The sequence below is a fragment of the Macrobrachium rosenbergii genome, chromosome 50 (assembly GCF_040412425.1).
Source record: "Macrobrachium rosenbergii isolate ZJJX-2024 chromosome 50, ASM4041242v1, whole genome shotgun sequence".
Lineage (NCBI taxonomy): Eukaryota > Metazoa > Arthropoda > Malacostraca > Decapoda > Palaemonidae > Macrobrachium > Macrobrachium rosenbergii.
In genome coordinates, this window is record NC_089790.1 from 4,734,731 (window position 1) to 4,761,571 (window position 26,841).

The 26,841-nt window shown below is 35.9% G+C and overlaps 1 protein-coding gene across 1 annotated transcript in view; it reads left to right on the plus strand.

Annotated features, from left to right (window-relative positions):
* The window catches only part of LOC136832522 (lysophosphatidic acid receptor 1-like), a 377,394-nt gene that overhangs the window by 323,247 nt on the left and 27,306 nt on the right, over window positions 1-26,841 (plus strand). The window contains 4 exon segments of the mRNA XM_067093444.1: window positions 3,017-3,167; window positions 15,594-15,760; window positions 15,763-15,823; window positions 25,500-25,594. Coding sequence (XP_066949545.1) covers window positions 3,017-3,167; window positions 15,594-15,760; window positions 15,763-15,823; window positions 25,500-25,594 — 474 coding nt within the window.

Sequence of the window (26,841 nt, forward strand, 5' to 3'; positions counted from 1 at the left end):
AATCAGTGACCTCAAACGTTAATCACGTCAAACAGCCGTTGAAAGATTCTCTCTCTCTCTCTCTCTCTCTCTCTCTCTCTCTCTCTCTCTCTCTCTCTCTCTCTCTCTCTCTGTCGTCGTCCTTGTCGATGCCGCCGAGTATTTCTTAATACACCCTTAAAAATCCCGAAGAACTTTCCTTTTAAAACCGCTGGGACGAGAGTAACTTAGTGAAATTCTGTTTTACTTCGAACCTCAAGTCCCGAACTCTGCGAAATAATTAATTAAGATGTCCGGGCTTCGAGACGTCGAGCGAAGCTTCCCCCTTCCCTTTTTTTTTTGGGGAGAGGGGAGGGGGAATTATTTCCAAATATCAGAGGTCGTGTTGCCTTTCGTTCACTTTTCTGCCTGAAGGTGATTTAATGTCAGGCTGCGGTCTGGTTTTTCTTTATTCTTTGGCCGATGTCTGAATTCTTTTTCGTTTTACGTTTTTAAGAAAATTCTGTTGGCGTTCTGGTTTTATTTCGTTTTCAAGAGTTTTAAGAGTTTGATTAAATATTGGAACTGAATTGGTTTTATTTGCAGTTAGACTTTAATTTGTATTTTTATTTCGTAAAATTATATACACAACTGTGATTTTTAGTTGAGAATTATTCGATTATTTCAAAAGTAATATCTCAAGAGTTATGTCAGTTAAGATAACCAGTCGTACGTAATTCCTTCTTTACTCCTACGAATTTATTTCGAAAGAACTTTTGACCAAATTAGACGACATTAACAAACAGGGTGTGTAGAGTTGAAGGTTTTAATTTTAATTTGCATATGTGTCTCTATTCCTGTACTTCTTCATCGTGATTATAAGTTACTCAATCCTCATCATTTTATCATACATAGCCCACAGGATTTTGCCTTCATTTGTTTCATTGGGTTCCTCTTTTCTCCGCTGGGTATCTACCAGCAGTACTGAAAGTCTCAAGAAGCAAGTAGCTTATGCTCTTGTTGAGGGAAATTATAATAATAATATGACAACCAAACTACAAAAATAATTACCTGTCCTTCATTATGATGGGCCGTTGGAAACCCACCATTTCTTGATCCAGAACCTCTGTTATTCCGACCTTAATAAAGTTGTGATTAGAAACTTCTAATGTAGGGGCATTGAAAAAAGTTTTAACCTAAAGAATTCGGATGGAAAAGCTCCTGATTGCCCCCCCCCCTTTTTTTTTAGTTATATAATTTCTCCCAACTCATTTGTTTTTTTTTTTTTTTTTTTTTTTTTTGAAATGGCACTTTTCAAGACAACTGGAAATTGTGCAATACGGAGTCGATTTCTGGAGTTAAGTGATAATTTTGACAATAACGGGGCGCTCTTTATTCTTCCAGTGCTCTCTGAGGTTGATAGAAAGTTGGCCTTTAGCTCTAAAGTTATTAATTTTAATTTTGTTATAGTTGGATAGGTGTTGTTAGCATATCTTGGGGCTGTCCCTATCGTTTTTTCTTTTTCGGTCTTATATTAAAATTGTCTGCGAGAGTCTTCACTTATTTTAGGTGTTTTTTTTTTTTTCCGCACGGCCTCTGTTACTTGTGGCTGCTCCTTCATCCTGAAATTTAAGATGTTACTCTTGATATTATTTATGTACAATCCAGAGTCCCTACTTACGTCCATTATTTTAAAGTTTTTTATCGTTTCCTCTCTCCAGTGCGCTAGGAGCCCACCGCCATCCACCAAAAAAGCAGGATTGTTGTGTTTTGATATTTACTCTGAAATATTGTTCCCCTTTTTTTAAATCTTTCATAAAGATGTAGGATCATATTTGGAATAAAACTGCAGATTTATTTCGTTCTTCTCTTATGCTGTTTTTACCATTTTTACAAATTGAATTTCGGGCTTTCCTTCGTATATATATATATATATATATATATATATATATATATATATATATATATATATATGTGTGTGTGTGTGTGTGTGTGTGTGTGTGTGTGTATATGTATATATATATATATATATATATATATATATATATATATATATATATATATATATATATATATACACACACACATGTGAGTGTGTATGTATGCATGTATATATAATTTATATGTTATTACAATTATTAGTTTAGAATCTTGTATTTCACAAGAGCTTATATATATATATATATATATATATATATATATATATATATATATATATATATATATATATATATGTGTGTGTGTGTGTGTGTGTGTGTGTGTGTGTGTGTGTGTGTGTGTATAATTTATATATGTTATTGTAATTATTAGTTTAGGATCCTGTATTTCGTTAAAGCTTCTATTAATTGTTTTTCTTTTTATAGAATCAGAAGCCTCTCCAAAGTCATTTCACGATATAATTAGAATTTTTTGTTCTTTATTATTTTCTTTTTTGCATTATGAATAAGTAACCCCATTATAACTGACTTCCCTTTGTGAATGCACTTGATTTTCCTTTTTATTTTTTTTTTCTATTATGGCCACTAATGTTCATGAATGATTTTTATGACATTAACAGTTAATGCAATGACTCTGAGGACTCCAGAGTTTATTTTGCGTTTGGTATCACTTCTCTGTTATATTTCTCTGCAGGTCTGTTGTCTTGGGTTTGCACTCTATGAATTATTGCTCATCATAAGTAATAAGAATTGTAGATCTTTTTCACTGTCTCAATTTCATCATTATGCCCCCTTTATCTCATTGGCTTCTCATTCATTCCCTTCTTTTATATCAGTTTTAACCATCTACAATTATCGTTTATTTCATCCATTATTCTGTTTTATCATTTTAATTCTCATTCCTCCTTTCATTAACCATATTGTTAATTTTAACCTTTATTTCATCCATTATTCTGTCTTCTTTACCCATTCATCTTTCCATTTAAACTTGAGAGTCTTTTCCTCCTTTTTCTTAATGTTTCTACGTTATCCTTTATTTCATCCATTATTCTGTCTTGCTTATACCCATTCACCATTCCATTTAAATCTCACAAGAGGTCCTCACTCTTCTCCTTCTGCAGGTCATCATCGCCTTCTGCCTGCTGTCGGGAGTCGTGAGCTGCGCCGTCGTGTGTGCCACGCCCTGGGTCAAGCGTCCCATGTCACCTACAGTCAGGCTGTCGCTGTCACTGGCCGCTGCCAACACTGTATTCTCCGTGTCCGTTGCTGTAGGTCAGTCATGTCACTCTTCTCGTTTTGTCCGGGGCGTGTGTTATTGTTAAAAGTGTTGTGTAGGACTCGGAGGTTATTGTGAAAAGTATTGTGTGTGATTGAGGGAGTGTTGTGAAAAGTATTGTGTATGATTGAGAGAGTGTTGTGAAAAGTATTGTGTATGATTGAGAGATTACTGTATGTATGACTGAGAGATTACTGTAAAAAGTATTGTGTATGATTGAGAGATTACTGTAAAGTTTATTGTGTATGATTGGGAGATTACTGTAAAAAGTATTGTGTATGGGTGGGAGATTATTGTAAAAAGTATTCTGTATGATTGAGAGATAACTGTACGTATGATTGAGAGATTACTGTAAAAAGTATTGTGTATGTTTGAGAGATTACTGTGAAAAGCATTGTGTATGATTGAGAGATTACTGTAAAATGTACTGCGTACGATTGTGAGTTTGTTGTAAAAAGTATTGTTTGTGATTGACATAACTTTTAAACAAATGATAAATATAAAGGAACAAAATCTACGACAGAGAAAAGCGACAGAAGTGTGCCATAGCATACCCTCGAGAAAAGGGGTCTCAGAAGCGAGAGAGTGGCAGTCCAAACGTTTGAAGTCATTGGTTAATTATTCATGACCCTGCATGAACAAAGAGGTAACTCGGAACAACAAACAGATACACACAAAGTTGAAAGGAACGTTTGTTTATTTTCCCTTTCTTTTAGATGAGAATTGTCTGAAGAGTTTATTGGGTAATGTATATATATATATATATATATATATATATATATATATATATATATATATATATATATATATATATATATATATATATGTGTGGGATGGAAGAAGTATTGGGACGGAAGGTCCTCAATGTCAACCCATCTCCACCATGGCTCAGTGGTCAAGAGTCACTGTAAATCGTTGTATCTCAACTAGGCAGGAGTTCGAATCCCACTGGTGACGAAGCACTCATCAAATATGATTCCCTTGGGTGTAAGTTATTCCCGAGGCATACTGAATATTTAAATATAAAATATAAAATATAAATATAAAAATGCTGAGGGTTATGCGACGATAAAGCGCACATACACACAAACGCATATATATATACATATACATACATACATACATGCAATAAACGTTAGAATGTTTTTTGATCGGTATATTTTAATGTTATTGTATGAATTCTCGATAGTAAAGTTAGTCATTTTTACTATGTTGCTGTAGAATATGTACGCAATTTTAGTGATTGCAAATTTATATCCATATATGAACACAATCCTCGTTTATATAGACTCTCTCTCTCTCTCTCTCTCTCTCTCTCTCTCTCTCTCTCTCTCTCTCTCTCTCTCTCTCCGACCCATTCTTACCTGTAGCAGTAACTTGCAAAGGACGATATGTAAATTGTTCCAGCTCGCACATAACATTTTATTTCAGGGTATATTCAGTCAAGCCTCTCTCTCTCTCTCTCTCTCTCTCTCTCTCTCTCTCTCTCTCTCTCTCTCTCTCTCTCTCTCTCTACTGGTGGAAGCCTTCTCTTCTATTTTTCTAAAATATAGGCTCCAGTTCGTTAAAATTTGATATTGTTCCAGATACTTTTGCTTCGCCCAAATTGCTCCGCCGTGGTTGGTGTTTTTTTCCCCGGCGATGTTTTTTGTTACCGATACCTTATATCATGAAAGGATTTTACGCTTGTAGGTTTTTTTATTTCTTCATACGCTGTTCGTGTCCCTGGAGCGCTCGTGTTTTTGTTGGAGTTTCCGATAGAATTTGGAAATATAAATGTTTTTATTTGATTTACTTAGTATTGATATTTTCGTTTTTCCTGAAATATTTATCCTCTTTTATATTAGATGAAAGGAGAGCCAGTTGATATTTTGGTTTTATTGCTCGTCACGCATTGAAGTCAAAACCTCAGTCTGGGTCACCATAATTGCAATATAAGTTTTATCTAGAGTTATCTGTTAACGTACTAAAGAATTATCTACAAACTAGCCGCGAGTCTTTGTAAGCTTTGTCGAAGTTCAGTCCCAAAAACTTACCAGATATCCTTCTTTGGAAAATGTGGGCATCCCTTTAACAATAAGCAAGGTTCGGTCTTTGGTGGGCCACTAATTAACACTCGTGAAAGACTCGGCTCTCTCAGGAAGGGTCTCCCTTTTTTTGGGGATGAAGAGGCTATTGAATCCCTGAAATTCCCTGTTTCCTGTAGGGACTTTTATCCGTCACAAAACTTTGGCTCGAGCATGTGTGGATATTTCTGTTTTTATCAATGTTGTGTCCTGGGAACTAAGAAAAGGTTTTCTATCTGGCTGTTTTTCCAGGGCATGTTCCTATCGGTAAAAGAAAGTAAAGGAGAGCAGGTAGAACTTACTGAAAAGCCCGGTAGTGTCTTAACAATAAATGGCTGGAAATGACCAAATCAACTCTCCCATCAGGATACAATTTCATTCCAAGAAATGAGAAATACTTATTTTCCACTGTCGTTTTCTTTAAGGTCGATCCTCCGGCCTTTAAATTCGAATTATATAAATTTCTGGACTAAAACTTTGGACTTTCATCTCGGCTGTCAGTGCTTCGCCCCCCTTTGCCGTGCCCAGGAAACTCAAAAATCTCGGATTACCTCGATTTTTAAAACCGTTCAGTTTCGTTTCTTATAAGGTTTTAATGTTTTCCCTCAGTTAACAAGAGCATTTATAAGCCTCTGATAAACGCCCTGCTTCAGATCCCGGCCCGTCCCAAAAACTCCATCATTTGTTGCCAGTCACGAAGCTTGTTTTAGAAAAAAAAAACTGTTGTAAAAAAAGATCACATAACATTTTGCGTAACCCTGCTAATAAACAGTCTAACAAATAAACAAATCTGAGCAAAAGCATAACCACCTTATCAGAGGTAATTGCAGTACTAATATATTCGGCATGTAATTTCCTTATGTAACAAGAAACTTTTACCTGAGAAACGATGGTACTGAATGATCGTAAGTTGCCATTTCTGAATTAATAGCCCAAATGTCAAAAATTCATCAGACAGTCCATTAACTTGATACAGAGAGAATAACGCTGTCTATCCAAATACAGATAGATGAATCTGCATGAAATATTAACACGTGAACTGTAACAACAGACATTTATCGTGAAATCTTTGTCCCCTCCCAAGAGGCGATGGTTCAACAGGGTCCAAACGCCGTGTCACTAAATTGGAACAGGTATCAATCTAGTGATCCGAATGATTAATCCATATTAGGGATTGTCGCGCCCGACTGCTAGACCGTCACAGATCTACTCATGTTTGGCTGTTGTAATTTACTGTGCATGTGTATATAAGTGCGTATACATATGTGTATATAGTATGTGTCCGTGTAGATAGATAGATAGATCAATTCTTAGTAGGCATATTACCTCATTATTTTATTTAAGTTGGTTTTCTTTTCGTTCCTTAGAAATGACTGTATTTCCCATTCTTTAATTATTGTTAGTTTGTAACTGCTTCAGAGTACTCCTCTCCCATTTCTGAGTGATTAGCATATATATATATATATATATATATATAAAGTATTCTTTTCGGACGAGTCCAGGTCTAAAAGGCATAATTTTGAAATATTGTTAATGGGTTTAAAATTTGCATTATTATTATTATTATTATTATTATTATTATTATTATTATTATTATTATTATTTATAAAAATCTCATTATCACACGGGTCACTAAGATGGTGAAGAAAGTCACAATGATGTAAATGTAAGTATATATTACATATAAGTACATATATTACATGTAAGTATATAAAACATATCATTGTGGATGTCTTCACTATTATTATTATTATTATCATAATAATAATAATAATAATAATAACTCATCCTTTGTGGTACTGTTATTTAAGTTTTAATTCCTGTACTTAATTCTTTAACCTTAGGTCTTCTCGACCTTCTCAGAAATATAATACCGAAATTCTTAGTCCCCTTTTAGAATCTCTAGAGCGCGAACTTACAGGCGCCAACTTTGAAAAGCATCCGAGGCACCTTTTGTCGACTGTTTGAGAATGTGCGGAGAACTCTCTCTCTCTCTCTCTCTCTCTCTCTCTCTCTCTGCACATAAAAAAGACGAAAAATTCCGGCATGAAACCGAGTGTGAAAATCTTCAGAGATATGTGGAACAGTTGCCGGTACACACAAGTAGTAAAAAGAGTTTGTGACGCTCGTACCGACGGTTTGAAATGTGGAGTAAAAAACGGAGCAACGAGCGAAAACTTTTGGAACAGTACTAGAGAGTCGTCGAGCAGTACGAATTAAAAAAAATTTTTGATGACATTGATGCTGACAGTTTGATTACCGATATATATATATTTATATATATATATATATATAAATAATATAGCAATATGACGAATTTAATTCATTTGGAGCTTACAAACAGTACTAGTAATAGAGTCGTCGAGCATTTTAGGTGATTAAAAAAATTTTTGAACATGAGTGACACACAACCAGTCCGACTGGTTAGTTTGATCTGATTCCCGTCCGTCGCTGGTTCGATATATATTATCATAAAATAACATATATATATTATATATTATATTAAAGGACGTTTATATATATATATATATATATATATATATATATATATATACATATTATCTCGCTTCTGTGATACAATTCTCTTTGAAATAGGTGTCATGTACTTATGATTTTCCCATGATGATTTTGTTTTTAAGACGCGAAGTTGTTTTTTAATTTTGCATAGGGCTAAACATTTTGTCGGCATGTATGTGTGTATCAACAAAATAACTTGATCATGGTTGAACTGCTTTGGATGAATGACGGCAAACACATTCATTAGGTGAACGCCCTCCCAAGAATGAGTTTTTGATGCGTTTTGTAAAGATTTGGCGATTAGTTGCTGTTCAGTCCATATTAATGTTGCAGTGATGTTCCATATTTTACAAATGAATGCCGACAATCCATTACCGTACGGTTCTGGAAAACTATAAGTTAATATGCAATAATGAGATATGTTTGGGATGGTCACAAAGTCAGAATATCAACGATTTAATTCTTTACCTAATTCAGGCTGCCTGCATTGCCTTGAGGCTAATAATTCAGACCGTAATGAACACTGAATCAAACATCGACGGTTTTGCGGGAGTTGGAAAATTTGTTATTTCCGTAGATTTACCCTTCGAATATCGCAGGTTTTAACAAATAATAATAGTAAATACAACATCAACTAAGCATTCACATTTAGAGATTAGTAAATACAACATCAACCAAGCATTCACATTTAGAGAAGTATTTCCTATCAGATAGCATAACGTCTTGTTTTTGAAACTACCTTTTGCTATGGAAAACACTTGAATATTAAAGAATAATCTGACAAAACGTAAAAATTTAAAAAATTCTGCATCCAAAATGGTCAGTTCTACTTCTGAGAGAGAGAGAGAGAGAGAGAGAGAGAGAGAGAGAGAGAGAGAGAGAGAGAGAGGACGCTCATTTCACGGTCACGAAACACCCTGTCTGCCGTGGTTGGGATTCTGTGTGACTCGGAGACATATGAAGGAGAAGCTGGAGAAATGCAGTTTCAGCCAGTATCTCGGGCCGAGTGATTTATGAGACTTAACTTCAAGGAAAATTTTGGGAGCAAGTTCTTGATTAACGCCTCAAGTTTGTGTGGTTGTACATTACGAGTCGTTTAATTCATCATTATCTCTCTCTCTCTCTCTCTCTCTCTCTCTCTCTCTCTCTCTCTCTCTCTCTCTCTCTCTCTCTCTCAGAAGTAGGACTGACAATTCTGGACGCAGTATTTTTTAAAGTTTTTATTTTTTGTCAGATTTTTCCATAGCAAAAAGGTAGTTTGAAAAACAAGACGTTATGCTATAGCTGCTGAATAGCGGATGACTCCTGTGCAGAAAACGTCCTGCAAAAGGAAAGAGGGAAAACTGATAAAAGAAATAAATAAATGACAATTCAGATAAGTCGAAGAAACTAGAGCCAAGGAGTGCTGCTCTCTGGGGAAGCTTTGCAGCAAATCTAAACATGAAGCGTCGTCTTCCGTAGAACTTTCTGCAAGATTGCTCAGTGTTGCAAATTCAGTTGCATTTTGCAATAATCACCAGGTCAAAATTTTAATAACTCCCGAACCATGTTATTGCTTTGTCTACATCCCTTATTCTTAAGTCCTGTTTCTTAAGCATATGGATTGCTGTATCAAATACTTCATTAGGGACAAATAGCATTGATAGTGCATAGTTATTATCTATGTATTATGTTGTCTTATTCAGGTTTTTGCTGTTGTTTATTTAGTGATTTTAACTGAAGGTCTATTTGACAAGCTGCCGACATTGTTTCAGTCTTTTTTCGATAAAAAAGGTAGGTTGGATATTAGATATCCACGAACCTTCTGTAGACTTTAGACTTTTAATATTCTTTGCACCGGAAAATTGCGTATGCAAATTTCCCACTGCCCGGGGGAAACAGTTCTTCTCCTAGACGTGTTCACCATTTTTAGGTTTCTGTAAAAGAAAACTGTTGTGCCGGCTTTGTCTGTCCGTCCGCCCTCAGATCTAAAAAACAGCTGAGGCTAGAGGGCTGCAAATTGCTATTTTGATCATCCACCTTGCAATCATCAAACATAATACCAAATTGCAGCCCTCCAGCCTCAGTAGTTTTATTTTATTTAAGGTGAAAGTTAGCCAAAATCGTGCATCTGGCAACGATGTGGGACAGGCCACCACCGGGCCGTGGTTAAAGATTCATGGGCCGCGGCTCATACAGCATTATACCGAGACCACCGAAAGATAGATCTGTTTTCGGTGGCCTTGATTATACGCTGTACAGAAAACTCGATTGCGCTGAAGAAACTGCGGCGCATTTTTTACTTTTGTATAAACCAGTAACTTCCTAAAATGTTAGTAACTTTGATGCCTGCTCTTGTAAATTAGTTAACATCACACTTTGTGTTCTTCACTGCTTTAAGAAAGGTTCTTCATGCTTATTTGTGAGACATTCTGAATATGTTCTCGCAGTTCAAGTGTGGCGTCTCTGCTTGCTTAACTTATTAAGGTTTAACCCCCAAGGGTCCTTCTCTTCCCCAAATTTTTCCAAATTATTTGTACTCCCTCCACCAACTTATTGTCTTCCATTCTTTCCACATGACCAAGCCATCTCTAAACAAACTGATCCACTTTGTTTAACATATCTCCACTATCTTCACCCGCTTTTCTTTTCATAGTCATATACCTCGTAAGCCGTTCATATCCACGGATTGAATTTTTTTTCTTGTATTCGCATTCAGCATCTACGCTTGTCTTTCATGAAGAGAGCTAGCCAGGTAATACCTTCACACACACACACATACACACTATACTTATATATATATATATATATATATATATATATATATATATATATATATATATATATATATATGTGTGTGTGTGTGTGTGTGTGTATAATATATATGTATGTATGTACGTATGTGTATATATATATGTATGTGTGTGTGTATGCAGAATGAGGGAGATGAAAATAGGGTATATTCCTCAACTAATTTCAAAACTATCCATTTCCGTTGCATCCACTTCAGCCTTGCATCCACTTCAGCCAATATTTCCTGACTTTCAAAAGCGAACATGAAACTGTAAAATTATCTTTAGCACTGCCGTGGCACGTGTGGAAGTCACCGGTTCCTCTCTCTCTCTCTCTCTTGGCTATAGCAGGCAAGTTGTCAGTTTCAGTCTTGTGTTTCACTTGTCATAATATTGCGTAATTTGGAAAATTAGATTTTATTTGGTTTTTTACCTATTTTATCCCATCTATTTTTATTTAGTAAAATATCATCCTTTCAATTGACTGAAAGTTGTTTAAGAGACTTCTGTTGCTCGAAACGATATTTCCCACTCCAGTTAGCTGTCAAAAAAAGTGCACAGAGACATTTCGTTATGAATGGGACTTTTTTTTGGGGGTTTTTTTTAATCCTGCAATTAAGCTCTTTTCAGCATTTTCCTTTCCAGATCTAGAATAGGACTCATTTTACAGACCCCACATCTCCTCGACTCTTATGAAAGAAATCCTTCTAAATGGTTGTAAAGGTCCGTGTGTCTTGCACCCTGGCGCCGAAAGGAATTTTTGCCGGACTCTGCGAAGTTTGTGAATGAAAGTGAAAATCATTTTCAGTTCCATTCCCAGATCTTCTGAATCGGCGGCGTAAATCATCGTTATTCACTAAGAGACGCTTTAAACTTTCAGTATATATATATATATATATATATATATATATATATATATATATATATATATATATGCGATGCAAGTGAAAGGCGTCTTTCTCTGCTTGGAAATTGCAACCTTCTTTTGAAACGAATATATTTTTCCTCTTGAAAAAGGACGGAAATTATGCCGTCGGAGTAGCATTTTGTCGCCGTGATGACGCCCGGAATAATTGCTGGTTTTCTTGGAAGTTGGGGGCTCGGAAAATGTCATGAATGTTTGGTTTACGTCAAGGAAAGTGTTGACCGAAATCAGCTAAAAATGTCTTTTGTGCCTTCTGATTTTTTTTATTCACTTTTTTGCATTTTCCTTCATGGTTACCAGCGGGTCTTTTGAGATAGCCCAGAAGCCACTTTACCCATACAAATACCTCGTTAAAACATCGCTACTATTTTACGGTACAAATTTGTTTTGGTTTTACTCATTAAGATATTGATATGTTAATACATGCAGAAGGTGTATCCATTTCTAAGGAAAAATATAATAATGACTTATATAACGTAGCAATTGTGGTTCTGTGCTTAGTTTGTGACGTAATCATCGAGATATAGAGCTGTTCATACATGTACTCGTATAACATATATCTGTATCTCTGAAGAGAATCAGTGATGACATTATCTGATGTGACAATTCCTTCGTTAACTGGAGACCAGAGAAATGAGCCAATTATCCGGACCGAGAGAAAATGGCAGGCGAATTAGAGAAATGAATGGATACAATCTGGTAACAGCTTCAGAAAGAGGTAGTCTCACGAGGAAAGAAGTGGCTGTGAAAACGTAGCTGAAAATCCGGATGGAAACCGGGAACAGACATTGTAAAATGCTGGGACGAAAACGGTAAAAAGAAAGGCAGTGGAAAGTGTTAGGAAGAGTTAGCACTTGGAAGGGACGCCGGGACAAAGGCTTGTCAGGTCGCTGGAAGCGAGGAATTAGGAGGAGCCTTTGCGTCGAGCAGTAAAGGGACTGAAAATCCTGACGCGAAATATTAAGAAGAGGTGGTCTAGAGCCTTAGGTGCAGCAAAAACCTGGACGGGAGCTCGATAGGAAAGAGAGGTAAAAAATGCGCAATCGAGTTTTCTGTGCAGCGCATAATCAGGGCCAGCGAAAATAGATCTATCTTTAGGTGGTCTCCGTATAATGCTGTATGAGCCGCTGTCCATGTAACTCTCAGCCGGCAGTGTTGTTGCGTTGCCAGAAGCACGATCAGGGCTAAGTTTAACCTTAAATAAAATAAAAACTACTGAGGCTAGAGGGCTGCAATTTGGTACGTTTGATGATTGGAGGGTGGATGATCAACATAACAATTTGCTGCCCTTTCGCCTAAGTAGTTTTTAAGATCTGAGGGCGGACAGAATAAAGTGCGGACGGACAGACAAAGCCGGCACAATACTTTTCTTTTCAGAAAATTAATTCTTTTCAGAAAACTAAAAGGTTGGACCAAAGTCTCCCCAGGAGGAAATTAAGAAAAGCTTTGCCCTCGATGGCAAAAGGAGTTTTTGCTGAACTCAGGTGGGGGTATAAAAGAGTCTGTTCACGGCACTTCCGTATCTCTTGACCATGGATGACTTCTCACGTTCGATCTTTTCCGAGAACCCGTAGGAGGGGTCCTTTCGCTGGAAGCTGGGAAGGAAAGGCGTGTCATGAAAAAAAATTACAATAATGTTCCCTCTTCTTTTCCTGCAATCCTGAATTTTTTTTTATTATTATTATTATTCTCTTATTTTTGAACTCTTAAGATAAGGGTGGCTGGTACTGCTCGGTAACTTGAATATACTATGCCTTAATTATTTTTTTTTTTTTTTTTTTTTTGTATTCTGAATTGACCTGGTATTAAATGATGAGTGGTGGGATTTCGCAGAGGTCTGTGCTTGATCATGTGTGTGTTTATGTTCGTGCGCGCGTGCGTGATATGCAGAATGAGTTATTTTTGTATGAACTGCTAATCAGTAACGCACAGAACCAAACAGCAATGCATATTTGACTAAAAGCATGGTTACGTACAAATAAATGCATATAATAATTGCACGTACATACTTGCACAGTGAATCCAACGTTAACTTTGACATCTTATGGGAATACAGATACTCCTGTTATTGGAGAAGGAACAAATAAAACACTTTTTAACTAATGCTGATCCCTCACGCGCGGTGAGCGTGTTCGTTTGATTTCATCGCTCACGCTTCCAGTTTCCAGGATGTATGAATATTTTAAACCCTTCGTTTTACGAGTCACGTGACTTGCAAGATTTTTTACGTAAGAGAGCGGTGGTGGTTATATTTCCCTTGTTTGCTGCGGGATTGTTGTTAGAAAATTCTCTCCGCGTAAGTGAACGGTTTAGATAACTTTGCCTTATTTTTCATGAATAATCATATTTCGAGAATAGTGGAATAGAATGCGATTGTTTGGTGTCAATTTGTATTTTTAAATTGCCTGGATATTGCCAGCTTATAATATTAAATTATCTTGATTATTGTCAGCTTGAATTATTGCTTTGCCCTAATATTGTCAGCTTGTATTATTGAATTGCCGTGATAATTGTCAGCTTGTATTAGTGAATTGCCTTAATAATTGTCAGCTTGTATTAGTGAATTGCCTTGATAACTGTCAGCTTGTATTATTAAATTGCCTTGATAATTACTGGCTTGTATAATTATATTGCCTTGATAATTATCAACTCTGTCCCTGTGGGCCTCATTATCCAAGAAATAATTAAGCTAGTAGTTAAGGAATCTTCACTTGTGAGGGATTTGGCAGCAAGGCTAAAAAAAAAAAAAAACACCACTCGTAGGATTAATGACATTCATCTGGCAGCCTCTTCCGGAAGGACCCCCGATGATTTGGCAGCTGGGTTTTCTCGTCGACCTGTTACCGTGGGAGATTGGAAGTGGAATTAGAGTTCCTATTATTCAGGCGGTGAATGCTTGCTCAATTAGGATGAAAGCACAGGCACGAGGTTCGCGGTCGGGAGGAAATTTTAACGTCTTTTAAAAATTCGACTCCATTTTTCACCGAGATTAGATGAGGTTCTGAAGTGTCTGGAGATTTCCCTTATTTAAAAATCGTGCCTCCGTTTGTTATGGAAAATGTGCGGGATCTTTTATTCTGTTGATTGTGTGTGTGTGTGTTTTTTTTTTTTTTTCTTACAACGTCAAAGGTCAACGACGTCGTATTGAGGTAGCACCCTAAATCTTACGTGGGAACAAGTCGATCATTTCAGATTTTTGTTTCCCTATCTACCGTCGTAAAACAAGGTCATCAAGCTGATCCCCTTCCCTTAAGATTTATTGCTAATTGTTCTCGGTCTCATCTCGCCTCGATGGCGATTTATTTTTTAATAAACTTTTGTTGCACTTGCAAAGAAATATGGTTTTTACCGTTGCATTGCGAAAGAAGCCAGATTTACGCGTGGTAGTTGTCAGGGGGTTATGGCTCTCTCTCTCTCTCTCTCTCTCTCTCTCTCTCTCTCTCTCTCTCTCTCTCTCTCTCTCTCTCTCTCTCTCATACTTGATCTTTGGATATATTGCAATCGATTGCAGCGGTTCCTCATTTATATCAGTGGGTTTTTTCTCTATCTGCAAGACGTCATTCAGATCTTGCATGATATACAGCGTATTGGTTTTCGTTTGTCCTCACAGTCGTAATCATAAGTCACGCCTGTTGTTATGCATTTGTTTTCTCTTCTGTATTTGTTCTTATTTATTGTTCTCTGCACCTGGCTTCATCATCTCTTTACGTGGTATGTGTGCAGCTAATTTTGCAGCCGTTTTGATCAACTTCTATATCAGTTTATTTGTTTTTTTCCCTCTCGCTGCGCTTCTCAGCTTTCATCCGATGTTCATTTTTTTTCCCTCTCACAGCTGTACTCATCTACCTATATTTCATTTTTTTTTTTTTTTGTTTTTGTTTGCAGTTATATCCAGCTTTAATGTGGGTCATTTAAAAAAAAAATATATATATATATATATATATATATATATATATATATATATATATATATATATATATATATATATATATATATATATATATATATATTACTTTGCAGAAGAAGCTTTCAACTCTTTAATATCAGCTAACTTCTATTTCAGTTATTTGTTCTTTCTTTCTCGTGACAGCTTCAATTCTTTAGTATCAACTAATTTCTATTTCACTTTTTTTTTCACGACAGCCGTGCTCATCAACTCGTATTTACCAGTGGTGTACCACATCCACCCCGGGAAGTGTCTGGGTCTCTCCACAGAGGCCGTCAGGATGGGCAGCATCCTGGTCCAGATCCTACACCTCCTGGCGGTGGCACTCAACCACTACATGGGGACGTTGAGGCCCCTCCACTACGCGTGGCCACCATGACCCCGGCCACCTTGAAGGTTATACTGGTGGCCCTCTGGGTCATTCCAAGTGAGTGGATCAGATGTTTTGGTTGGTGTTGATTCAGTAAGTTTCACACAGGTGTGTGTGTATATATATATATATATATATATATATATATATATATATATATATATATATATATATATATATATATATATATATATATATATAATTATATAAAGAGAGAAATCAGAAAAAGGTCAGGAGATCTAATGCACGTTCTTGCAGTAAGACATATACTGTATATGAATGGGGCTCATAGTGGCTAGTATCTGTAGATGATACAGAGTAATCATTTGATAATAAAGAGAATCCGAGATGTTTGGAAAAGTCGTAAATAAAGAAAAAAAGGAGAGGTCAAGCGTGTTTAAGTGTTGGCAGACAGGGTGAGAGAGATTCGGAAAGATCAGAGGAAGTGCAAAAACGCAATATGTAGTTGGAACTGGTTTGCTACTCATGAGCCTCTGTGGTGGGATGTGAAGGGATTTTTTTTGTTTCGTGTCAGATAAGTTTTCTGTATATATATATATATATATATATATATATATATATATATATATATATATGTATATTGAGTGTGTGTATGTATTATTTTATTTCTGTGCCGAAGATCTCCGGAGAAATCCAATTTTTGAAGTTGTGTGACTAGATTAGGACTGGATTATCGTAAAGGATCAAAAGTTTTGCCGAAATTAATCTACAGTGCAAACTTTTGATCAAATTGCAGACTCTGACAGACACTGGGAAGTTTTAATCCTGTCCTTTTGCAGTTGTAATTATCTCTCGGAAAAAATGTTTCAGGATTTTGGTTTTAGCTGTTTTTACGCAAAAATACCGGATTTTAAATGCCTTGATTTTGCACAAAGATTGTGTATCTTTTTTAATTATTATTATTATTGTTATTATTATTAGAGTTCGAAATTGTGCTATTATTATTATTATTATTATTATTATTATTATTATTATTATTATTATTATTATTATTATTATTATTATTGTTGTTATTGTTATTGTTATCACAGTTCCAAATTGTGCTATTATTATTATTATTATTATTATTATTATTATTATTATTATTATTATTATTATTATTATTATTTGTCAGCATCTTCCAGAGAACAGAATGCCCGCATGCGAAAAAAATGAGATTACGGCCACCGAAATATTTTTGCCCCGAAAATTCTCATGTAAGGCAATGTCCTCATATTGAAAAAAAATAGCACTCAGAACTTCGTAAAATGCGTAGAAAATGTTTGCAACGTCACAGCCACTGCTTGCACCCAGGCAGAAGAGCTTAAGCTTGAGAAAACATAATTCTTCGTATCATATTGCCTCCACCAAACCAATATTGACGGCTCCCTTTGTCACTTGTTTGCTGTCTATTAAAGGTTGCTTCCATCGTGTTTGTAGGACAATTTTCCCATGTCCCTCAGTTTTCTTATTCAGGGTCCCTTCTTTTTTTATTATCGAATTAGTTCATTTTGCAGTTTTGGTTTTTCAACAAATCCTTGATGGCTTCTGAGTAGCTATCTGTCGTAGCCAGCGCCTGTTCTGTCAAAGTGTCAGTACAGTATTTAAGTAAATTTCAAATTGCATCGTACTTTTTCTCTATCATGTATATATTAAAATGCTCGCGATAGTTGAATACGTGTATGCTACCAGTAGTATATCAGTGTTACACACGGGATAAATAAATATGCGGACACAAATTCCAATTTATTTCACAGGATATTTATGTAATGGCCTTTGGGCAACCTAATGTCCCGTTCTTTGGTACGAAGAGGAAGGAGTAAAAAAATTATGAATTAAAGAAAATTGTGGTGCCTAACTCCGTATATAAAGTACTGTATGGTAAATTTTGTATCATAGACGTCACCATTCGGTCTTACTGATTGGTGCTTCCACCCACCCTTTTTTGGCAGCTCTCTTTCCGGCCCCATTGGGTAAAACTCCGTTGTTTATTTTTTTTTTTTTTTTTTTAGTGTTGGTTGAAACTTTTCTCATTAATAATTGTGTAGAGCCTTGGGGTTCGGAAGAACTTTTTTCTACCGTCATTCTATTTCTGATTTTGTCTAATTTTTTATCAATTGTTTTATATAACTTTAAAAATTGTAGGTCTTCCTAATCATTGATTTAGTTGAGAAACCATCGGTATATACATACACACACATTATATATATATATATATATATATATATATATATATATATATATATATATATATATATATATATATATATATATATATATATATATATATATATATATATATATATATATATATATATATATATATATATATATATTGCCTGGTTTCGTAATTCTGTTCACAAACTGGTAAAATGGATTGTCAGAATGTATTTTACGGTATGAATATATCATTTCCATTTCCCCAAGATGTAAGTACCCCTTTCTTTACTATTCTACATATCTATATTTCCCATTGTTGCTATTAAAATATTATGTGAATCAAAGTTTCCACCTGCCTCAAATATTTCTGGAAGTCAGTAGGCCATTAGTAATTTATTCTTTCCATCGTAGATTCTTGTTTTGATTTTTGATTTGTTAGATCCTTCCTTATTGAGCGGAGCAGAATTATCATAACGCCGAATTGTGCGGTTAAGCACTTCATTTACGCCGTTTTTCGTCCGCGCACGCATCTTCCCTCGTGTGTAACTTTTAGCCGAGATGCGTTTTTACCGTCCCGGTATTTCCCAAATAGAATAAGTTCTTTTTTGTTTAATTCTGTCCGTATTTTCTGGAGGTAATTAGATGCGACTGCTTTCATTTAGTCGCGCTGAGTTACGGTTGGGTTTCTGTGCCGAGAGTTCTTCTAATGAAACGGAAGAATGTAATTTAAGTTGAAAAGTAAAATAAGTGTTCGAGAAACGGTCACAAGACATTATTTCACAATTTTTTATTTATTTATTTAAGTTATTCAATTATTTATATATATATTTGTTATTGCTGATGACAGTAGATTTTATGTGTGTTATGTCTGTGTATATGTAGTTGATGTTTATATCACTTGTTCCAAAGGAAGATGTTTTTTGCCCATACGCTGTTTACGAAAGAGAGAGAGAAATGTAGATATCTGAATTTTGTAGGTTTTTTGCCGTTTGTAATTATGACATGTTATATGCCGTGTAGGTGTTATTGTGAGCTAGTTTACTAATCCGCGGATAGTGACCAAACAAATATCATCCAGGGCATAATGGCTACTGTTTAGTCTTGGAAAACTTATCATTTTATTTTTCAAGTAAATCACGTCTTGACGAGAACATGTACTTTCTGAAGTGGATGTAGAGTTGAGTGTTTGCCAATTAATGTTGTCTCCAAGTAAAGTTTTGTTATTTCTTCTTTAAATTCGTGAAACTTACAGGCGTATCTCATTTGAAGTGGATTTTCAGTACTTGCCAAACTACGCGGCCTCTGAAATAAGTTGAAATTGTGTATTGTTTTCTTCATTTTATATTTCCGCATTCGATACAAGTCCCATCATAAAATCTGATGTATTGGCTGATGAATATCTAGAGATATCCAGATGATTTAGTCATCTTTAAAAAAAAATTTTTTTTTTTTAAATTCCATTTTGGATATTTTACGATTCGATTACGCAACTTGCCCGAGACTCCTCGTCGTGTGATCATTTAGTTAGGATTCGACGGTGATTCAGGATATTTAAGGATTGAAGATACGGACAGAAGGATGGAGAAAGTACCCATTAGAGAGGGCTTTATGACCTTCTGAAAACTTCTCTCATCGTTTTTGATTCATATGATTGTTATCTCATCTCCTGGGAATCTTGGCTCCATAGCTGAAGTTTCAGAGTGCACCTGAAGGAGCATATTTTGCTCTTTCGATTCATTTCTGAAGTGTTATTGCTCGAATTATGACTGAAGAAATTTCTCCATGATTTCCAGATTGCACCTGCTGTCAAAACCATTCGCTTCTAAGTCGAAGTAATGCGATCTGCGTTCCTTTTGAAGTTTTCTCTCTCACTACGTGGATTTGAGTGAGTTTGAATGGGATGATGAATGTAGTGTCTTTTGATCAGGAAAGTAGTTCACATTATTACCAACTCGTTCTTTTACAGATGGGATTCGGCAAAGGCATTTGCCTACTTCATGAGAAGGTTGGAAGCTGGATTCTGAATAGCAGAGGCAGTTACATGAATAAAAATGGATTTAAAACGTTCAGTTTCCCTGAGGACAAAAATCGAAAAAACAGGGGTTTAGTGCCAAAACCTTTGAAGGGTTTGGAACAGCGGGTTGGTTCGAAGCACGAGCCTCAGTATATGTGTGTGTGTGTAAACCAAACGTGTCTTCCAGTATCCGACGAAAGAGAGACAGTTCGACAAGTTTCGAATGTCGCAACTGTCCACACAAAGACCCGTCAAAGATGAACAATAGAACCTGACCTCCAGTCAACATTCCCGGCAACCCATTGCAGAGACGGCACCCGATATCGGGTCTGTCTCTAATCCCGCGGAGAGAAGAGAGAGAGAGAGAGAGAGAGAGAGAGAGAGAGAGAGAGAGAGAGAGAGAGAGAGCTACACAATACGTTTCCATTTGGTGCATTGAAATACAATATACATTCCTCAGGACCACTGACGTGCGATTCTGGAATCGACAGGAACACAACGCTTTCACATATTTCATTCATGCTCGAAGTGACATCTGTAGGGCAAGGAATGGTTTAACTTCTGAGACTTGAAATTTGAAGTAAGGTTGTGTGAGAGTACCGAAGTTTGTAAGCCATAATTGTAGAAAGGTAGAGAATCAGCGTACGCTAATAGATGGAATAGACAAAATAATTTTATTTCTTTTAATGCACTCCGTCGTTCTACATGAGATTGGTCCTAAAGATCCTACCCTTCCGATACATAACAAGACATTAGGTTTGTATGGATGTATGTATGTGTATGCCGTGTATAGATATGTTATATATATGTGAATATATATAAATACAGTATATGCATTTGCATGTATAATTAATTATATATATATATATATATATATATATATATATATATATATATATATATATATGATTATGTAAAGAGCTACAAATCGAAAGCTAGCTCGCTAGAGAGAGAGAGAGAGAATTTGATGAATACTGCCCTGTTACACTGAAGATTACCTTGCAGTGACCCTCCAGATTTTAATTATGATGTAAAATTAATTTGACCGAGCGTTTTATTCTCTCTCTCTCTCTCTCTCTCTCTCTCTCTCTCTCTCTCTCTCATGCTGTGGTAACCCATAACATTCCACTGACCACAAGGTATATAATTGGCCAGGTCAACAGACTCAGTGGATTACAAGGACCCTGTCAAGGTCATTTCGGTCTTTCCAGTCGACAGCCGATATTGCTAATCCTAACCTAAGATGATCCGGCGAGAGAGAGAGAGAGAGAGAGAGAGAGAGAGAATCAATCAATCCTAGAATTACTTTACATGCTAAGCAGTATTTTCGTCAACTCAGCTCATAAACAAAGTTTCGCTATTTATTTATAATTGTATTGATCTGTATGACATCAATATTAAAATCATGCAAAAAAAAAATATAAGACATTTCTAATGTGGCTTTCGGTTCTCTGTTGACAATTCTTCTTTCTAAAGTAATTGAATTTGAACATCCATCAACTAAGTTAAAAAAAAAAAAAAAGAGAGAATTATTTGAATCTGTCGTAGGAAGACTCAAGCCAATTGGAAGGTGAGATAAAGGTCGTTCGAATACGGTTCTGTATATGTATATATATATATATATATATATATATATATATATATATATATATATATATATATGTGTATAGAGAGAGAGAGAGAGAGAGAGAGAGAGAGAGAGAGAGAGAGAGAGATGTTTATATTGAATTCAACCATTACGAGTGTGGATAAAAATTCTTCCCAAATTTACGATCATTAATTACATCGATAATGCAAACTACCCTTCCATTCTTCGTTCTTTTTAGGGTTAAGGAAGAAGAATGAAGAGATTAATTACACTTCTATAGAAAAAGGATGAACAAGATTTATTATACTACTATAGAAACGTAACTCATCGAAGACTAAAAACAAAAAGGCGATATTATAGAGAATGTTACCTAACCTCTAGGGGGGCCTATAATAATTCCTTTCTTACATATCCATCCCAACGTTATTTTCTAGTTTGGAAAGGGAAGCCTTAATCGTCTGGTGCCGTAGCAGCAAATACGGTAAAATGGTAGCTTCAAAAACGCCCCTTTCCATCCCGACAGTCATTTTTCAAAGTGCCAGAAAAAATTAGATGGTGGGACATCCCAGATACCATCTGTGTTTTTCGTTGCTCAGATGTCATCATTAACAGCTGCGGAATTATAAAACTGGTGATATGAAATTCAGAATAGGTGGATTAAGAGCGTTTTTATTTGCAGCTAGTGTTATACGCATGATACTCATCGCTGTTTATGTGTGTATATATATACTATGTATATATGTAAACACACATATATATACATATACATAAACTGTTATATCTGTCTTGAGAATAACACTCTCCGTAAATCGAAGCGCTTTTCACCCACTCATTCCGAATCACTTCATCACGCCAGGATTATGACTTCGAGAAAATAAATTCCGCAGCTCTTTAATGATGACATCTGAGTAACGAAAAACGCAGATGGTACCTAGGATGTCCCAGCATTTTATTTTATCTGGCACTATGTAAAATGATTGTCGGGATGAAAACAGGGCGTTTTTGAAGCTAACATTTTTCACCTATTTGCTGGCATGTCTTCTTCTTCTTCTTCTTCTTCTTCTTCTTCTTCTTCTTCTTCTTCTTCTTCTTCTTTTTTTTTTTTTTTTTTTTTTTTTTTTTTTTTTTTTTTGGTGCGGTGCGGCATCAGACAATTAAGGCTTCCCTTTGCAAATTGGAGAAAAGCAATTGGATGGAAATCTAGGAAAGGAGGTATTATTACACCCTAGAGATGCAGTTACATACTTTTCAGTATTACATTTTCCATTTAAGTCTTTGGTGTGTTGCGTTTCCGTAGATGTGCAATAAATCTTTCATCCCTCTTCTATGGAAGTATAATTAATCTTTTCATTCTCTTCCCTTAACCCATAAAAAAGAACGAAGAATGGAAAGGGCACATCGCTTTAATGGCTGTAATTAATGATCGAAATTTTGGGGCATGATTTTCATCCGCTTTCGTAAGGGTTGAATTCATACACAGACATTTAGCGCAATAGCTCTAATGAGCGAATAATTCGGTGAAGAAACTCAGTCTGACTTATTCCAAAGCATCTGAAGCCACGACAAAAAAAATAACCTACCAAGCATCCAGGGACTCCGGATCTGCTGTTGTTTGTATACGAGAGAGTGCTGAGTCAGCAAAACGTCCTCGGGAAGCGATGAAAAGATCCAAAACTGTGTAAGATTAAGCGTCGCCATAATAGGATCCGCTGCTGGGGATGTAAACGAATTTATAGATAGAGAAACGACAGGTTCAGTGGAGCAGCAGTAATGGGCTTGAGTTATGAAGTTCCCGAACAAATAATGGGGCTCGGCTTTGGAAATCGTGAGGGTGTGCTACTCGGAGACAACAAAAGTTGTACGAGAGATATGCTGCGCAGTTGGCTTTCGTTTACCGATGTTCCGAAGAAGAAAAGCAGAATGGATAGCAAAGAGAAAATAGCAGAATTAATAGGAAACCGGAAGACAGCAGAATAAATAGCCAAATGAAGAACATAAATTTTTTTTATTAAAGGTTCAAAATTCAGTGCATCTGTGTTCTTGTTAAAGAGAAATTGCAGTGATACCAGAAAGCGTCAGGGTTTAGATATTCATTTAACTAGGTAATTGAAATGAAAAGTATTTTATATTAATTTGGTCTGTATACTATATTGTTCCCATTTTCTCAATCCTTTGTGTTCAGATGGTCTTTTGTCTGTCCCTTAAGAACATATAGACTTGAATTTTATCACATCACCGTGATTCATACACAAGCATTAAGCTACAAACGTCCTTTAATGTCCAATTCTCTCTGCCTCGGAAATAATATATTTTCATATATGTTACCCGAAGGGGAATTTTTTAGTTGAAAATAAGTTCGTCGTCTCGTGGGCGCGAATCACGGAAGACAATAACTCAGGCTACAGTGACGCGCATTAAACCACACGGCTAACAATAATAATAATAATAATAATAATAATAATAATAATAATAATAATAATAATAATAATAATAATAATAATAATAATAATAATAATGCAGAAATGCTGTGCGATAACTGGAATACTCACTGGGAAAATTAAATCCACTAGTGTGTTTTTATGATGTAATACAACTGTCTGAATTAAAGATGCATCTTTTTTAATATTCAAATAATACATTCATGTTACATTACCAAGTTGCAGTTGTGGACTTTGTTTTTCAATTGCTGTCCTTCTCCCCAAGTTTTCAAATCTTTTCAAGTGGTAAGTGAATCAGAGAATATTTATCCGAAGCCTACTGTCTTTTCATTTCCCCCACGTTACTTTTTCGCTTCCAAAACCGCCCGTGTCTCGTCATTTGTCAAAGTGCTGACGGAGAAGTCAGCTGGGTTTGCAATTTTACCGATTACCATGAGGGTCGAGTCCCAGTTGCGAGACAGTTTTTTCCTTTGTTTTTGTTTTCCTGTCTTTTGTTTTCTTTTTGCAGACAGAAACGAAGCTTTTCGTCTCCACAAAATGCGTGAATTACAGAATGGAAAATCGAAATGCCGCGGAGAATGAGTGTATTGTCCCAAATGATTATTGGAAACTCAACATACGACAAGCCATTGAAGAAAAGAAAATGATAAGAACATTGAAAGATCAAATCAACACTTGAATGCATCTGAGGCAGTAATGACATTTAGCACTGTAGCACCAAGAGAGAGAGAGAGAGAGAGAGAGAGAGAGAGAGAGAGAGAGAGAGAGAGAGTAACCTCGTATGCCTTGCCTTTCTAATAACGAGTTATGAAGATCCTTTAGGTTCGTACAGATACATTCAACTGTCCATCACCCCTTCACAGTAGACAGTGGGATCCCAAGCAATTAAGATGTCAAATCGAGAGATTAACTTTAAGAGTGTGAGTGGATGTGTATCGTCATACTATCTGTGTTGGATCTGAAGTTGATATGACTTGTTTGCAATGGACTCACTGCAAGTGAGAAGAAAATCTCGAAAGCAAGAGAGAGAGAGTGTGCGTATGTGTACGTGTGTCATAACAGCAGATACTTCTGTTCATTTTTGGATTTCCTTAGACGGATCATAAAATCCCTTTTTGTTACATATTTTTAAACGAACTATTTGCTTTACATATCTTCTAAAATTTAATTATTTCAGGATTTCGCCATGTGTTGTGTGTTGCTTTTGCCGCTTTTTTTTTTTACTCAAAGATAATAATTCCCTATGAATGAGGACAGTGTTATATGGCAGACTCATAGTAGCTGGCATAGTCTGCAATGTCCATTCACTTCCACTGTGCAATCTGCTATATTTGCAATCTTGCAAATATATCAGAATCCAATGACTGCAGCATGGTACTCGAAACGTGTCCTACAGAAGCGACGGTGTTCCCATGATTGGGAATTTATATGAATTTATGTACATTTATTAAAACCATTCAATAATAAAGCAATGAAGAATGTTTTCTTATGCACGATTTATTTAGCTAATAAAAAAATATCTTTCCTTTCCAGTGGCTGGAATGTTCATCGCTTTTTCCAGCATTCCAGGCCAGGGATTCCAGTCCGCAAATTGTTCCCAAAACTACTTTTACGTCAACGGCATTACTGTAAGTAAATAGGACAGTAATTCTCTTTGTACAGCTAACATTTAGTAAACTCAAGTGTTTAGGTTAACTTACTGTAGTGTAATTTTATCACAGAAGCAGCAGAGGAACACTAAATAAGAAATACGGAAGGAGTGTCGTACTTTATATTTCTTATCTATGTGCCATCTCTCTCTCTCTCTCTCTCTCTCTCTCTCTCTCTCTCTCTCTCTCTCTCTCTCTCTCTCTACAAATAACTGGCTCATCTGCATTCTTGCCCAACCCACGGACAAGCTTAAGTAATTCACTAATAAAGGAAGACTGCAGGAGAACGAAACTTTTGAAAATTCTCTGTTTTACTAAGAAATTTAATGCTTTCATCAGAATAAAAATTCCATAATCCCAGTTTTCTGCCTGGAATTAATAGCTTAGCTGTAATGCTCGTATCATTAGGTTTGGGAATTTCGTGTTGAGAAATATCATACTTTCTATTTTGCGTCAGGAACAACGCTCTCTCTCTCTCTCTCTCTCTCTCTCTCTCTCTCTCTCTCTCTCTCTCTCTCTCTCTCTGTAATGCTCATGTCACGAGGTTTGGGAATTTCCAGTCGAGAAATATTGTACGTTTTATTTTGCATCAGGAACGCTCTCTCTCTCTCTCTCTCTCTCTCTCTCTCTCTCTCTCTCTCTCTCTCTCTCTCTCTCTCTCTCCTTAGAAATCACTCCAGTTCAGTTCCTTTTGTGTCGTTGGTTTGTAAAACTTATCGACGTAATATTCAAATTCAGTCATTCGCGAAGCTGCTCGAAATTTTTTTTTCCAGACTCCATGAATTTCAGAGGGGCTTCAGTAAGAAAATATTAGGCGTGTGCGAGTCAGCCGAAGGCAAATGAGTGTTTGAAAAAAATGAATATTTTTTCATACCAAGGGTTTTGGGGTGAATATGTTTTTTGTTGAATATAAAACGTAATCATTTATTCCTTCCCTGTTATCAGATTTGTTGGTTAATTATTCAGATATCAGTTTCTAGTGAATGATGTTACTGATGTCAAAGCATTACAAACGCCCCTTCCATAAAAAAGCTTTATCCAATAACTTCGTCGTCCATCCCTGCAGCTTTGCAGTCCTCAGCTTTTAAAATCAGAAAAGCAGTAAATATCAAACAGGTTTCAGTGTCTATTAAATGGTGTTATTGACATCAAAGGGTTACAAATGCCCCTTTTATTAAAAAGCTTTATCCAATAACTTCGTCGTCCATCCATGCAACTTTGCAATC